The 16,706-nt window shown below is 47.6% G+C and overlaps 1 protein-coding gene across 2 annotated transcripts in view; it reads right to left on the bottom strand.

Annotated features, from left to right (window-relative positions):
• Window positions 1–11,863, bottom strand: part of Tgm5 (transglutaminase 5) — a 50,113-nt gene extending 38,250 nt beyond the window's left edge. For both annotated transcript variants that reach the window (XM_087207485.1, XM_087207486.1), the window contains exons 1-4: window positions 11,728–11,863; window positions 4,870–5,049; window positions 4,483–4,728; window positions 1,586–1,704 (exon numbers count right to left, since the gene is read on the bottom strand). In XM_087207485.1, the coding sequence (XP_087063611.1) occupies window positions 1,586–1,704; window positions 4,483–4,728; window positions 4,870–5,049; window positions 11,728–11,737 (555 nt within the window). In that variant the 5' untranslated portion in view covers window positions 11,738–11,863. The remainder of the gene's footprint in view (window positions 1–1,585; window positions 1,705–4,482; window positions 4,729–4,869; window positions 5,050–11,727) is intronic.
• Window positions 11,864–16,706: the final 4,843 nt, after the last annotated feature.

The raw sequence follows: 16,706 nt of genomic DNA, 5'->3' as shown, positions 1-16,706 counted from the left end.
GTCTGGGATCCCCCTGCACATGCTGAGCAAGGATACCGGGGGAGCAGGGTGAGGCCAGCGGAGGCTGCAATTCCTCCTCTCAGCGGTAGCTACCTGGACCCAGGCTGGGCCCGCAGGCCATGTGTGTGGGGGTCTGTTTGGGCAAGTCCAGGAAAGGAGCCCATATGAGTGGATATAAGGCTCTAAGAGGACTCCCAGGCTGTGTCCCAGCTGAGAGCCCTTCCCACGGCCAAGAACTGATTCCTCTCTCTGTGCTCCCAGTGTGGGGCTCAGCCTGTAGAACACACTTCCCCAGCCTAGCCTGGACTTCCTGGAGCTTCCAGTAAAAGGCTTCTAGAGCATTGCAATGAATATGGTATCTTTATATCTGAAGTTGTATGTTTTAGAATATGTGTAGAAAACAGAGTATAGAGGAGCATATGTGTACCAAGCCAGTGACGGTGCTTAGAATGACCTCCATACTCCAGGTGTGGCCACCATCAAGAAAGCAAATAATAACAAACGCTTGTGAGGCTGTGAGGGAAAAAGGGAGCCTTCCACACTGTTGGTGGGATGTACGCCAGTACGACCACTGTGGAAATTAGTGTGGACATTATTCAAAAAACTGTGACTAGAAATTCCATTTGACCCAGGTATTTCCCTTCTACCTATCTTTCCAAAAGAGTTAAAGACATCACGTTACAGTGACCCATGCATACTCGTGTTTATAGAAGCCTATAACAGTGAATGGATAAAGCAAATGTAGTATTTACATACCATGGAGTACTACTCTGCCATAAAGAAAGATAAATGAGTCATTTGTAGGAAAATGGACGCACCTTGGGATCTTTATGTTAAGTGAAATGAATCAGACACACAAACTTAAATATCACATGGTTTCTCTTGTATGAGAAACCCAAAGTATAAATAAAGAATAAAATAATAGGAAATTGAAAGATAGGTCTTTCTCACAGCGGAAGGGGATCAAGAGATGAAAAGAGGTGGGAAAGAGGGGAGGGAAAGAGGAAGAGAAAGGAATGGAGGTGTGCCATGTGCACGCACCAGCTCCACACAAGGACAGTAAACATCATGTGCTGCCAACACGCACTGGTAAGAAAATGATCTGACTGAAGGCCAACTGTGAACTGCTTTTATAATGAGATGATTGATCATGTAAATAAATTGATTAAGGATGCAGAGGCACTGATCACAGGGCGGGAGCTGCACTGCTGCTCCTCAGCCTTGCTCCGGCCGAGATGTTGCAGGTGAGTTCTTGCCAGTGTTGGCTTGGTGCTTGGCTGCATGGCTAAGCTTGTGAAGATACAGAGAGTGAGTGGGAAACGAGATGCAGTGCAAACACAGCATAACAAACACAGATGCCAGGCACTGTCACTGCTATGGGGACTGCTTCCTTCCATCCTTGGGAAAGCCTGGAGGGCTCCCCAAGCTGCCTTAGACTCCGGGGTTCAAGTTGGCCCTTCTGCTCCTCTACAGCCCAGCTGGTGTTGCACACCTTCCTTGTGCCATTTAGTTAGTGGTGTCAAAGGCTCACCCCAGTCTCTCCCCTCTCCCCAGCAGCCCAGGGCCCAGACGGGCTGAGACTCACCTGCCCATAGTTCCACGGGCACGGGCGGATCCAGTTCTTGCTCCCCTGGTAGATGAAGCCATAATCGTTCACAACGTATTCCTGTCTCTGGGGCTCACTGTCCAAGTAGACGGCATCCCCTCAGGATCAAAACGGAGAACAAAGCAAAGGTGTCATCTTGCCCATCCTGTCCCATGCCTGTCCCCATGTCCCAATGGAAACTGGAGCAGGTACTGAGAAGGGCTGGGTCAGGGGGTTGGGCGCTCGCAACAGGCTTATCATGAGAATGAGGAGGAATGATGCAGTTTATATTTCCTGAAGTTTCTCAGTTTACACCCTCAATCTATTTAAAGGTTGAGAAAACAGGCTCAAAAGTAATTAAGTAATTTGCACAAATCACACCTAAGTATAGAGCTGGACTTGAACCCAGAGCCACCACAACTCCATATTCTGTGCCTTCTGCTGTACTCAGCTGACCTGGTCAGAAAAGAGCACAGGAGAACAGAGTTGGCACTGGCCTCATTCACTCGCGTTATGGGATGTAAGCGAAGGGACTTGCTGAGCTTGTGCACAGAGTGTTAGGTACTAGCTCTCCGTCTGAGTGGCACTTATAATACTGAAAAGGTGGGAACAACCAAGATGCCTCGCTCCTGGAGACGGGGCAAATGGCCTCGATGAATCCTCACTGCAGAATTTATACAGCATTGACATAGGGTGGCAGATAGGGCATGGAACTCAACATGTGATATATTTTCAACAGTTTCCAAAATAATGTGTACAGCATAAATTGACTTTTGTTAAAAATCTCTCTCTCTCTCTCTCTCTATATATGTTATATATATAATATATATATGTTATATATATATATATATATATATATATATGTGCTCAAAGGCTTTTGAAACTTATTGCAAAATTCATTAACAATAATTTTTGATTTTCCTTTTCCCTTTAGGAATCTTCAGAATTTCTGGAATGAACATGTGTTACTTTTGTGATATAAAAAATTATTTATTTAAAGTTAAGAACAAGCAAACCAAAGGTGGAGGTGGGCAGGGTGCTTTTCTCAGGGTCCTGGAACTGCGTGGAGGCCCTGCCCCTGCCTGAGGTGAAAGGGCCTCCTGTCATCCTGGGAGGCACCTCTGACACAGCAGTGGGGCTGGGCCAAGGTGGGAGGGCATCTGCCCAGGTGTGTTCCTTGAGGGTTTGGCCCAGTGGTGAGAAGTTGCAGGTTCATGGCTAAGGTCATATAAATCCCTAAGCCACGGGTTGGAGCCTCACAGCAATATCCCAGTGCGGCATCTGCCTACCCTGGCTGCAGCCCTCCCAGCCCTCACCCCAGTCCCCTAGGGAACTTGCCATGTCACAAGCTTGGGGAGAAGCCCATGGTCCTTCCCACAGCTCATGGTGGCCCTCATAACAAGTATGAAGCCCACAGACGTGTGTGTGTGTGTGTGTGTGTGTGTGTGTGTGTGTGTGAGACAGAGACACAGGAAGATACAGACAGACACACACAGGAGGCAGCCAGCCCTCTTGGGTCCAGGGGCGGGCCTCTTCGCTTGGCTGGTAAGCGGCCATCCTAACCATTCTGGAAATGGGGGTAGCAGGTGGTGCAGTGTCAGAACCCAGCTGGGACCCTGGGTCCCAACTGGACTCAGCAGGCCCCCTTAGCATAAGGTCAGGGGAGACTACAGAATGAGAGGGAGGATGGGAATGGGCTCATCCTTGCACTAGGGCGGAAGCAAGACTGGAGACCAGGCCCACCCCTCTCGAAGATCTTCCTCCCTTCTTCCTACTCTCTCCTCCTGACCTGTGTGTCCTCCGTGTCCTCAGATCCGCCCACATATCTACCCTTGACCCCAGTCAGGGTTAGAGGACAGGACCTGCAGGACAGGCAGTGCAGGGATACGCCCTGTGGCTTTGTTCATACAAGAGAGCAACCGGAGAGAGCCAGAATACCCAGGAATAAGGCCTACTTACAAATATTTGGTGTATTCAATCAGTGGGATGACTGTCAATGTTAGGGGAAATGCTCTGAAGGAGAACATGTCTACAGTTGATACTTAAATAAACATACAAGTTGAAAGTAGTATGTATTTAAAAAATCCCACTCAGTACATATTGTAGACTCACACATACACACACAGGCACATTTGATTAAGTATGGAATCCTTTTAGAAGGCTGTGCAAGAGTGTTTACAGGGAGAACGGAACTACCGAAGAGTGTTTCTGCTGGAGGGTGGGACTTGAAGGTTGAGAGGTTTTTCTTTTCACCATATGCTTCTCTTTCCTTTCCCCCTCCCCTCCTTCCCTTCCTTCTTTTGTTCCTTCCTTCCTGTTTTACATTTTCCTTCATTCTTCAAAAATGCAACATAGTGTATTTATCATTCTTAAAATGGAAAAACTGAGCCAGGTATGGCGGCGCATGCCTGTGATCCCAAGCACTCTGGGAGGCTGACTCAGGAGGATTGCAAGTTCCAGCCCAACCTGGGCAACTTAGCAAGTTAGAGAGACCCTGTCTCAAAATAAAAAATAAAAAGGGCTAGGGAGGTAGCTCCATGTGAAGGCCCTGAGTTCAATCTCCATTATTGCAAATAATAATAGTTTTAAAATAAATAAATGAAATGAAAATGCAAAAAACTTAAAAAATTTTGACGAAGAGAGCTGTTATCAGTGGTCACACTTAGCTAGAATAGGGTTCTATTTAAGTAAAGATTATTGGTCTTATAGTTTTAAAATTCTAAATAGGTAAGTAAATAGCAAGATCTCCCTGCCTGGTTGTTGGTAGTTGGGGGTGGAAGCTGTGTTTAAAGGACAGAGGGGTTGTGGGTGGCCAGGGAGCAGGACTTGAAAACCCTCAAGCCTGGCTGGCTGTGAGCCAGGGGTGAAGGAGCTGTGCCCCCAGGTCACTGGCTCACCTGGGCACCAGGGATTGAAGAGCAGGATGAACTCCCCAAGCTTGTAGGCTGTGACGGATCCCTGGAAGGAACTGATGTGAACTTTCAGCAGGTACCGACCCACAGCTGCCATAGGGGGCGCACACAGGCTCACTTCCAGGGAGGTGGGCCCGGGGGCCTCCGGCAAGGCGATCCAGGGGCCGGGGCCACCCTGGTTTCCCAAGCCGAACACTGCCCGTGTCCCTTTGGCCAGGTCTGGCAGGGGTCCTGGGAGAAAGACAGAGCTGAGACCCTCTATGGCGACCTCCCAGCCCAGCCCTCTAAGATCCCTTCACACACACACACACACGCACACACTCACACACACACACACTCTGTCCTTGTGAACCAGCTGAGGGAGGGTCTCACCAGTCTCAACCACAAAGATGATGTTGTCCAGGCCTGGCTGAAAGCCGCGGTTTCTGAAGTACAGGATGATGCTGAAGGCCTGGCCTCTGCGGACAAGGAGGCGGTCCACACTGACGTCATCGGTGTGGTGGTACACATTGTTCCAGGAGCTCCGGAGATCTGTGAGGGCCACCTCCAGCCCTGTGATGAGCCAGGCAAGACAATGGGATTGTGGAGCAGGGTCCAGTCCTGTTCATCACTTACTAGTTGTACAAACTTGAGAAAGAAACAGCTTCTCTGCCCCTCAGTTTTCTTGTTGGCGAAATAGATTCCATAGTACTAGCCTGACGAGATCAGGATGAGGGTTGCATGATGCTCCATGAAGGCAGGTTTCCTTCCTTCCTTCCTTCCTTCCTTCCTTCCTTCCTTCCTCCCTCCCTCCCTCCCTCCCTTCCTTCCTTCCTTGCTCCCTTACTTCTCTGACTCTGTATTTTCTTCTTTCTTATGCCTTCCTGGAGGAGACTGGTTTTCAGCCTCTGTCTGACTTCTTCCATAGACCTGCCCAAGTCTGATTCCTCCTTTTAGCCCAGCATGTCTTCAGATTCATCCCTGCATCAACTTTCTTGGCCTGAAATTGACAGTCTTACCTGCCCACAGACCAGCTTCCAAGCCTGGGAGTAAGTATCTGGGTTAGCTACCCTGGGTCAGTGGTCCCAGGATTGGCTGTCCTATGTTTAGCAATTTGCAAACTTTCTGACCACCACCAGTCCCATATGCTCCATGTCCTGGGAGCTTGGCTGCTGAGGAAAGTCCAGGAAAATTCCACCCCAGCTGTCTGGAGTGTCTGCTAATGCATGGGCTGACTCACTGTTCTCCAGGTGTGCCTCTCTCAGAAGGGGTCTCTTTCCAACTTGTTGTTTGACCATGGTTTTGTCATTGTCCTCAGTACCTTGGGGGTGGACAGAGCTTTAAATTATAATCTCCTGAGTATCTATTTGTGTGCCACCAAGTCCCTCCACGTTTTTCCATTAAGATGTCTCTGGTGTCCATCTGTCCCTTTCCACAGGCACATAATTCCATCCTTACCTAATTCCTAGTGACCGCACTAACTTCTGACAGACCTGCCTCTGTGTGGCCTCCTACCACTTACCCTTGACACATGACCTGGTCTCACAACAATTTGATCACGCCATCCTTTTGCTTTAAAAGTTCTAAGATACTCCATGGTCAGCCATATGAAAGGAACATTCCTTTACCTGACAATTAGGACCCTCCATGCCTGTCATTAACTTAAGTTTGCATTATCCTTCTCACTATCTTCCAGCCAATCTGTCCCAAGTAAATGGTCCACTTCCCTGCCTGTGCATTTTGTTCTTGCCATGGGCCCAACTCAGAATGCCCCTTTACTATTGAACCAAATTCCACCGGTCATCCAAGACCTACATCCCTCATAAACCTGCCCTATTGGCCCACCCTTCTTGCTATGCCCCACTCATCTATAATTTAACCACATCACTCTGAATCTGACCTGTTTAACTGACACAGTTAATTTACATGTTATGTTCATTTGTTCACTTCTGTCAACAGTCCTTTACTGAGACCCTACTGGTTTCAGGCTCAGCATGAGTTGCTCAAATATTTTTCTTAGTGGTTTTTTTTTTTTTTTTTTGGTCTGTTTTCCACCACTCGACATAAGCCAACAAGGACAGAGATCTAATTGCCTTTTTTTTTTGCTATTTTAAGATTTAAAAAAAATAAATAAACCAAAGTACCTGACAAAATCCAATACCTCTTCATGATAAAAATGCTCAACATACAAAAAATAGAAGGCATTTTCTCAACCTGCTAAATGGTATCAATAAAAACCTGCAACTTTTTGCAGAAAGACTGGTTCTTTCCTGACAAGATAAAGATCAGGGCAAGGGCATCTGCTCATACCCCTTGCTATGGCTGTGTCTGGATGGCCCCCAGAACCTCATGCAGTCATAGGTGGGAGCTTTTTAGGGTGTTGCTGGGATTAAGGATGTGACGCTGGGACTGATTCATGGTGTGATGTTAGGGTTAAGGGTGCCCCACCTGAGCGTGAGTACTACCTGCCCTCAGGGTGTAGCCTGGATAGGGTATAAGGGACCGAGAGCTACTGTTGCCACTTGGTGTTTGATGCTGCTTCTTCACTGCTTCACTGTTTTGCTGGCCTCTGCCTGCCATGAACTGTTTCTCCTCTGCCATACCACCCTGCCTTGGAGCCAGCCAACTATGAATTGAAATCTCTACAAACTGTGAGCTACAATAAACGTTTCCTCCTTTAACTTTTGGTGTCAGGTATTTTGTCTTAGCAATGAGAAAATTAACTAAGACAGCCCTCTGCTCACTATTGTACTGGAGTTTCCAGCCAGGATATTAGACAAGGAAAAGAAATCTAAGACATCCAGATAGGGCAGATGAAGCAAAATTGTCTCTATCCACACATGGGACGATCTTTTTAAAGGGAAAAGACTGAAATGTTAGAATTATTATGTTTTTGCTTTTTAGTTTTTAATGTGTGTTTGTGATAAATAATGACTGTAATTGTCTTGGTGAGTTAGTACATACGCAGATCACACACTTCTCGATCACTTTATTCCTCTTCCCCATTCTCCTCTCACTCCTCCTTCTCAGAGGCCCTTGATACACAAACATAATCTTTTTTTTTTTTTTGGTACTGGGGATTGAACGCGGGTCCTTCCACTTGCGAGGCAGGCGGTGGAACCACTGAGCTAAATCCCTGGCCCCACAAACATAATCTTGTATATAGAAAAACCTAAGGAATTTCCCATCTCCAACTTAGAATTAATAAATAAATAAATTCAGCAAGGTTGCAGTATACATCAACATACACAAATCAGTTATTTTTCTATACAATATTCCTACACTTTCAATGAATAATCTGAGCACAAATTAAATAATTACGTGTATAATTGCATCAAAGGAATGAAATACTTAGTACTAAATTTGCCAAAATAAGTGCAAAATGTTTTTTCACAAAACAAACCCAAAAAAGTCCTTAAAAGAAATTAAAGAACATTTAAATAAATGGAATAACCTTCCTTGTTCATGTGTGGGAAGATATCTAAAGATTTAACACAGTGCCTACCAAAATTCCAGCTGTCATTTTACAGAAATTGACAAGTGAATCCTAAAATTCATAAGAAAGTACAGGGATCAGGCCTGGGATTTAGCTCAGTGGTTCCGCTGCCGGACTCACAAGTGCAAGGACTCGAGTTCGATCCCTCGTACCAAAAAACCCCAAAACAAACAAACAAACAAAAAACAGGGATCCATAATACCCAAAGCAATCTTTAAAAAGAAAAAAAATAGAGGACTCACACTTCCCTGTTTTAAAATTTACTACAAAGCTATTATCAAGGCAATGTGGTAGTGGCATTTCTATAGACTTATAGATCAGTGGAGTAGAACTAAGAGGCTAGAAGTAAACTCTCATATTTATGATTAGCTAATTTTTTTACAAAGGTGCCAAGACAGTTCAATGAGGAAATAATATTTTTTAAAAATCATGCTGGAACAAGACGCTGTCTGTATGGAAAAGCATGAATGCCTACCTCATGATACACAAAATTAACTCAAGATGGAGAAAAGACCTCAATATAAGAGTTAAAACTATAAAATTCATAGAAGAAAACATAGGGGTAAAGCTTCATGATCTTAGACTAGGCAATGGTTTCTTAGATATGCTACCAGAAGTATAAGCAGTGAAAGAAAAAAACAAATAAATTGGACTTCATCAAAATTAGTAACATTTTCTATCAAGAACATCACAAAGTGAAAAGATAACCCACAGAATGTGAGAAAATATTTGCAAATCATACTTGTAACAACTTCATCTATCTATCTATCATACAACTCTACAACAAAAGACAACCAAAATATAAAATGGACAACTGATATAAACAGATAGTTCTTCAGAGAAGATGGGCAAATGGGCAATAAGGACATGAAAAGATGCTTAATATTATTAGTATATAAGTGAGATTGTACTTCACATCCACTAGGATAGGTGTGATGAGAAAGACAGGTAACAAGCATTGGTGGGGATGGAACCCTCATGGGACCCACACTGCAGGTTCCACACTCACTTTGGAGAACACTCGCAGCTCCTCAAAGTGACACAACAATCTTCCCAACAGAAGTGAAAATATACGTTCCCCCCAAACCTATATGTGAACATTAAGACCAGCCTTATTAATAATATCCCCCAAGTGGGGCCAGGGATTTAGCTCAGTGGTGCTGCTGCCTGCTTTGCAAGTGCAAGGTCCTGAGTTCAATTCTTGGTAATAATAATAATAATAATAATAATAATATCCCCAAAGTGAAAACAACGTAACTGCTCATCAACTGATGAATGGATCGACAAAACATGGTGTATCCATGTAACAGAACATTGTCTGTCACAAAAAAGAAAGCTGAACCTCCTATACTGTGGATGAACTTTGAAAACATTATGCTCAAGGAAAAAAGTCAGACAGAAAGAGCACATATTGTATAATCAGTTTATATGAAATATCTAGAATCCACATAGACAGGAAGTAGACGAGGGCTGGCCAGGGACTGAAGAAAGACGGAATGGGATATAACTGCTAATGGCTATGGATTTCTTTTAGAAGTGATGAAAATATTCTGGAACTAGGTAGGGGCGGTGCTTGCAAAACTTTGTGAAATATATCAAAGCCCACTGAATTGTACACTTTCAGTTGGTGAGCTTGATGGTAAGTGAATTACATTTCAATAAAGCTGTTATGAGTAAATATGGACCAAATCGGCTGCAGTAAATATTGACCCTAATAAATATCATCTTCTTAACTTCTGGAAGTTCTTATTATTGTTAACACACATCTTTTTCATAAAATAGTTTATTATTATCGTTATTACTATAAGAGAAATAAGCAAAATGATTAACACATTATCGGTACTCAGAAACATTTGCCACATTGAATAGAGCTCTCTGACTTTTGCAAAATCACCCTGTACTTATTTCAGATTTCACATTCACTCAGCACTTTCCCCCAGGTCTGTTTCCTCAGGGCTGGCCACTGTGCTAGGCACTCAAGGACCATCGCATTTAACTTCTGCCACAAACTTGGAGGGATCAATTATGTCAGCTACACTTGGAGAGGAGAAAACTGGGTTTGGGGTGGATTAAATGCTTTGCCTTTGGTTAAACTCAGGAATCCTGACCCAAGGCCAGTGCCCTTTTCATTCATCACCTTACAGCTCCACTCATTATTGGCTTTCCCTCGTGCTTGAAGAGAACATCCCAACCCTGTCTGTCGGGAAGGCAGCTGGCTTTTTCCTAGTGGTGGAAAAAGCAGCTCACTCCTTTTGGAGCCCAGCTGGCTAGGCAGGGAGCACTAACTTGCTCTGGCTCAGGCTGCGCATGTGACTCAGGCTACCCAACAGGTGGGGCAGCATCCACCTCGGGGTGAGCACTGTGGCCAGGTCTCATCCTGGATACATCACGGGCCAGTCAGTCTCTGCCTCCAACACAGGGCTTGCTCTTAAGGCCAAACAGCAAACATTCAGTAGGGGTTTTGTTTTCTACCAGACATATTTGTTCTCCTTGGGATGAGGAGAGATGATCGGGGAATTAAGAAGATGATGGTAGGGAAAACTAAGAAAGTAAATGATCTCTAGAGAGACACTCCCTCTTGTGTCCAAGAGGCATGCTTAAGGGTGTTCCCTGTGACAAACAACCTCAGTGCTCATCTGCATGGGACTGGATCAATACATTTCTTCTACACATATAGCACAGTACTATGCAAAGGAGAAAATATTGATTTAGATCTGTAGGTACTGACCAGCACGGACGAAGCTCCAAGACATGCTTTTGAGTTAAAAAAGAAAAATCAGGGCTGGGGATTTAGCTCGGTGGCTTCCCCGCCTGCTGCACAAGCTCAAGGACCCGAGTTTGATCCCCAGTACCAAAAAACCCAAAAAACAAACAAACAAACAAAAAAATTAAGTTTAGGGCAATATTTACAGTATGATCTACCATGAATAGTTTTTTAAAGCTACACATGTTAATCCTGTGTATTACACTGAGGATAGATGATAGACAGACAGACAGATAGATATAGATGATAAATGTGTGGCTGGTAACTGTGGTTACTCTGGCAATGAGGCTGGACTGAAAGTCAAGTCAGGTTACTTTAACTTTATCTGTAATTACTGCTTAATTTTTTACTCCAATTATGTGTCGATATATTTCTTCTGTAGTTAAAAGTTATACAAATTTTAAAATAAAAATTTGAACACAAAAAATAGTAAGTGAAGGCAAGGCTGAGACATTTGTAGAGCAAGTTAAAAAGCTCACCCCTATAAATAATTTCAATCAACTATTAAACCTTCATAGCAGCTCTTTCTAGAGAGAGGGGGATGATGGTGGGAAGACTGATTAAGGTGAGGAAGAGACCCTCTGAAATGAGGAAAGAAGAGGAGAACATTCAGAGAACTTTTCAGCTGGCAGACAACTTCAAGGCTATGGTCCAATCTCTTCCATTCTTCAGGCGTGGGCGATGGAAATACCAAAATGACTTGCCCAGTGTCAAGAAGTCAGCTAGAGTCAGAGAAAGGCAGGAGCCCTGACCCCCTGCTGCCTGTCCCTGCTCATCCCTCAGCTGTGGAAGTGGCCACGTGTGCCCGTCAGCCATCCCCTTGTCTCCTGGTTCTTGGGTCGCCAATGATTTCTGAGGATTCTGGGGTTTCTACTTTTCCCGGTCCAGCTCTGTGTTTACTCCTTTCTCCATGTGAACCTACGCCCTCCCCAACTCCCAGGACTTTCTCTGTGCATCCCTGAACACCAGCAGTACCACAGGCTTCCCCTACCTTGGGCCATGGTGGCTGCTCCAGCCTTCGGGACTGCTCCCCACAGAACAGCTGGGTGGACTGGAGCTTCGGGAAACTGGTTCCAGAGTGTCTGCTTTCTCTTCCATCCCAAGACTCAGGAGACACTGAAGGCGGGGCCCCACACCGCACTGCCACCTGTTTACTGGGCAGATCACAACTGGTTTTCTCACTTGCCCTCTAGTTTTTCTTGGCAGTGTTGCTCAGCTGAGAGGAGGAGAAGGAACCTCCTCACAGAGGAGATGAGGAACTGTCGGAGCCTCGTGCCATGTGACCTTTGACAGCTCTTGGGCAAAGGAAGAGGCAGGGCAGCAGGAGGGAGAGGTGAGCTGATGAGGACCTCAGGTGATGGAGGGGACTGTACCTGTGCAGCGAAGAGTATCAGGGTCCCAGGACTATAGGTCACAAGTAAGAGAGCCTCTGCAAGCCCTCTCTTATCCCAAAGAGTCACTTTCTGGACATGAAATGCAGGCAAAACTAACTTGGTCATCCTTGATGTGACTTCACTGTATTTATTTTGGTAGTGGCACTGTTTTGAGTTAGAGCTTCCAGGCCCAAGGTGAATCACAAATCAAAGCAGTACGGGGAGAAGCACCAGGGAGATTCAGATAGGAGTTTTGGACATAGGTGAGAGGGTGGAATGTCAGGAGTCAGGGTCTTGATCCTACTGAGAACACATGAGGCCTTAAGGTGGATGCGCAGGGAGAAAAGCACAGACAGGAGAACAGGGGGCAGGTGGGGATGGGCTCCCGCCTGCCCCCTCCTGCTGTGGGGCGCCTCTTCCTACAGCCCTGCTTTCTGGATTCCTCCCTCCCAGGATCCCGCTCACTAGCATCACCCTTTCTCCTGTACTTCCAGTTCTCTCTGTCCCCACTCAAGGCTTTCCTCTTTTCTTTTTCTTTTTGTACTGAAAATTGAACTCAGGGCCTTTTCACTGAGCTACATCCCTCTGCCCTTTTTTATTTTTTTGAAACAAGATCTCACTAAGTTGGGAAGTTTCCCAGGCTGGGCTCAACCTTGCAGCTCTGCCTCAGCCTCTGCGTGTGTTGGGATCACAGGCGTGCACTGCCATGCTCAGCTCCAGTCAGCTCCGACAGCGTGCAGGTTCACAGACACAGTTCGCTGTCCTAGCACCTGCACCTGTTGCCAGTCAGTTGAGGCTTCCTACACTCATTTCAGACAGAAATCATGGGCCAGCAAGGTGCAGTTCCACTGTGTCCTAACGGCACCAGTTGATGCCACTTAGTGCCAAATTCTGTCCGTCAACTCTGGTCTCTGGAGCTCTTCAGGGCTAACAGCCCCTAGTGTTTATAGCTCTTCTTCTAAAGTAACCATTCTTTCTACACTACTCAGGATACATCTTCAGGACCGTCTAAGCTCACACTACCCAAGAAATAATGAGCACCAGAAAGAGGCTTTATTGGAACAGGACTTGTGCTGCAACCCAGAGAAGGGTCAGTACACCAGAGGGTGCCCTCCAACAAATGTGAGCGGATGTTGCTTAAATATCCACAGCAGGCCTGTGATTGGGCCAAATTGGAGCCTGCTGATAGGCCTAAATTCAAGCCTTCTGATCCAAGCCTAGTGATTGATCCACATTCAATGCTACTGGTTAGTTTAAATTTGAGCCCACTGCTGTCAGGGCAGACTTCTCCTGGAGTGGCTGTGGGGTGTCAGGAGCCACAGCTGTCAGGGCTGTGGTTCGGCAGATCGTGGGGAGATGTGGATTATTTGATTGACCGTTGTTGCATCTGTGAAAAAGGGTGGGTCTGAGATGGGAGAATCTCCAGGAGGCCTAGCCATGCCAGTAACAGCTCACTGGTGTTCGGAGAGGTCGGGGATGTTAACAATGGCCCTGGATCTACTGTTCTGGGAGTCGAGGAGGGCACCACAGCTGACAGGCAAGCTGTACCTCCTGTTGGAGCGGCCTGGAGGGTGGTTGCAGGTAACCCTAGGGGTGGCAGGAGAACACTGAGGTGAGCTGTCCCAGCACCTTCTGAGGGGGAAGCAAGGAGGGGCAAAGGGAAGCTCGGGGAAGGGCACGGTGGCAGTGGCAAGCCCACGCCCCTCCAGCGTCACACGAGAAAGAAGCCCGGTGCTTCTGGCCGCTGCAGCCTCATCTCCAACCCCAACCTCCCTCAGCCCTACGTTCCCCTCTTGCCCCCGCCCTTCCTCTGAACTCGACCTCTCAGCCAAGCCCCTGGCCCATCGCTTTGCCCCCCACTCCCCCCGGCCTCTGCAGTCAGGCTCTGCCCCTAGGCTGCCTCATCTTCTCCGAGGGCCGGGCCGTGGGCATTCTGCCCTGCTCTGATCTTGACGGCCTTCTGCGGCCCTGTGTGTGCTGACCGTGCTCTCTGAGATGGGGTCTCTCCTCCCCTCCTTCCCTCGTCATTTATTCTCTTCTCCTGAGCCCCCTTCCCAGGCTCCCCCTTCTCTGTGCTGGTTCTTCACAGGACTTTGTTCTGGGGGCTCCTCTACCCTCACTTCACTCATTCCCTTGTGGCGTGGTGACCCCTAGAACTGTGAACTGCAAGACCTGCTAGACCTCTCCACTGTGCCGAGCTCAGACGCTTCCCACCCAACATCCCGAAGTGGAACTCCTCCACCTCTCCTCTCCCTCTCAAAACACCTTCTTTCTCTCAGCACTTCTGGTCTTGGTGTGTGAGGACTCTGTCCACCCAGTCACTCCAGCAAAGTCTGAGTACACCTCATGGTCCTCTCACTTTCTTACCCCGCTCTAGCCTCTCGGTCCAAATTGCCTCGTAACATGGCCCTTTCTCTCTGTGTCCCTTGGTCCTGTCTTTGTTGAAACTCTACTTGCCTGGACCATCGTTCTGAATTAGCTTCTCACTCCCCTTTCTCCAAGTGTCCCACCAGAGATTTTTCTGAAGAGCCCTGTCCACCAAGTTTCTCTTAAGGTCTGCCAGTGGCTTAAGTCCAGACTTCCTAGCATAGTCCTCAAAGCCCGGGAGGGAGGGCTGGCTCCTCATGGAGACCCCTCTTCCACACCTTTGTGCTGGCCTCTCTGGGACCCGGGCTTGAGCATTTCCTCCGGGAGGGCTTTCTCATACTCTCCCTCCGCTGTTCTGGGGGGTTGGCCTTGCTCCTCTCCCTTACCTATTAGACAGCATCATAAACACCTCGAGAGCCTCCACCTCTTTCCCCTGGAGGCATGGACTGTGTCTTAACAGTGATAATGGCTGATAGTAGAAACTACCATTAATAGAATTAATAATAGCTTTTAAGTAGTACCACGTATGGTTTTAAATTTTTGACTTGCATGACCTCTGTCAACAACGACGTCTGTAGGGCTTAGGAATTCTTGTTGTTCCTATATTAGAGATGGGGAAGCCAAGGCTTAATGCCCCAGATTTCTCACGAAGAACTAGTGAGCCAGCTTTTGAGTACAGTCAAAAGCTTTATAAGTGCTTCATGTATACCTGAAACAGTTAGTTTCCCAGCTCATGTGTGTGGCCAGCAGAGTGAATGATCCATGGGTGGACAAAAAGGTCAGTGCCTAAACCACCACATGCAGGGATGGGCTGGCAGGGGAGGGCCAAGGGACATTAGCACAAGAGCTTCAATGTGAGGGACACAGGAAGGGGAAAGACAGGCTAGGAAGCTCTGGAGGAGAGAGACATCACATTTCAATGGCCACTGAGACAGCATGGAGTCCCCAGGGCCGACCTAGAGCAGCTGGGGAAGCTGAGAGCATTTGGAGCCATCAGCAGCCACTGTTGAGTCGGACCTTGCAGGTCAGGAGCCACTCGAGAGGACTTGTGGACAGGGAGCCACTGGAAGCACCACAGGGCACAAGGCCAGTGCGGTGTTGGGGCCAGGAAAATCCACAGCGCCTCCTGTGCCTGGACCCCTGGCAGCTGAAGGAGACCTGGGCTCTGGGCCTAATGAGCTGCTTCACAGTCTTAGCTTTTCACCTGCCTCCTGTAAAGCATTAGTCAGAGTGTGTGTGGGCAGGTGTGGAGCAGGGAGTCATTCTGGTCGGAGCAGCACACTCCTTGGTCCAGGGAAGCCAAGCTGTGTTGATGAGTGCCTTCCTTTCTGGGTGGAAGGAGGGGTGTGACCTCAGGAGAGGACACCTAAGGCAGAAGTGTGGGCACTCCTGCCATTCGCATGAGGCAGTACAACTTGGGGAGCCGGGGGTGCTGGCTCCAGAGCTTTCCAAGGCCAAGGGAGACTTGGGGGCCAGTTCTGGCCTGCCATGTCGTGCCCTTAAGAAAGTTCCAGCTTTCTGGTTTGCAAAGTCAGGCCCACGATGCCTGGAAGGCTAAGTCTGAGGGGAGAAAACTCAGGCTCCCCACAGATGGTCCACACGGAAGCCAGAACTGACAGATCCAAGTGTGTCCTCTGCCCTTCTCTCTTCTCAGCCCCCAAATGGAGACCACGCTGGGAGAAGGGATTCATGGGATCAGAGGGCCTCTGCATGTGAACGTGCTTCACCTTCCCCAAGCTCTTCAGAGGCCACCTTCTCACTGGATCCTCACAGCAGCCCTGCAGGGGATGGCACTACCACTGATGCCACTTCGTACCTGCAAGCCAATGCTTTGGATCTCGTCGTGGTGGTTGCTGTTTTGGGGCCCAGAACTGCCAGCCTAAGGGATCTAAGGGAGATGCTGTGGAAGGGGCTGTGGCTGGTGCCTCCCCTTCGCGCCTCCTGCTCAGCTCTCTAAGCGCTCCCTTCCCCCTGCCAGCCCACGTCGGCCTTGCTGGGTGGTTGGTGGTGACTGGGGGGGGGGGGGGAGCTGCCTGGGGTCCACTCTCATAGCAGTGGGATGAACCTTGCATCCCAGGCCAGGCCGGAAGAGGGTTTTGAAATGACTCTGCTCATTCACCTGATGTGGGAAAATGAGGAAAGAAGAAAGCATCACCGGCTGCCTCAGCTGGTTTTTAGGTGAGAAGAAGAAAACTGGCAGGTGGGCTGGAAAGACCAACATGACTCATTT

The sequence above is a fragment of the Heterocephalus glaber genome, unplaced genomic scaffold (assembly GCF_053883595.1).
Source record: "Heterocephalus glaber isolate CG9 unplaced genomic scaffold, H.glaber_assembly_v1.0 deba00000809, whole genome shotgun sequence".
Taxonomy (NCBI): Eukaryota; Metazoa; Chordata; class Mammalia; order Rodentia; family Bathyergidae; genus Heterocephalus; species Heterocephalus glaber.
This window is presented reverse-complemented; position numbering and strand designations above follow the sequence as displayed.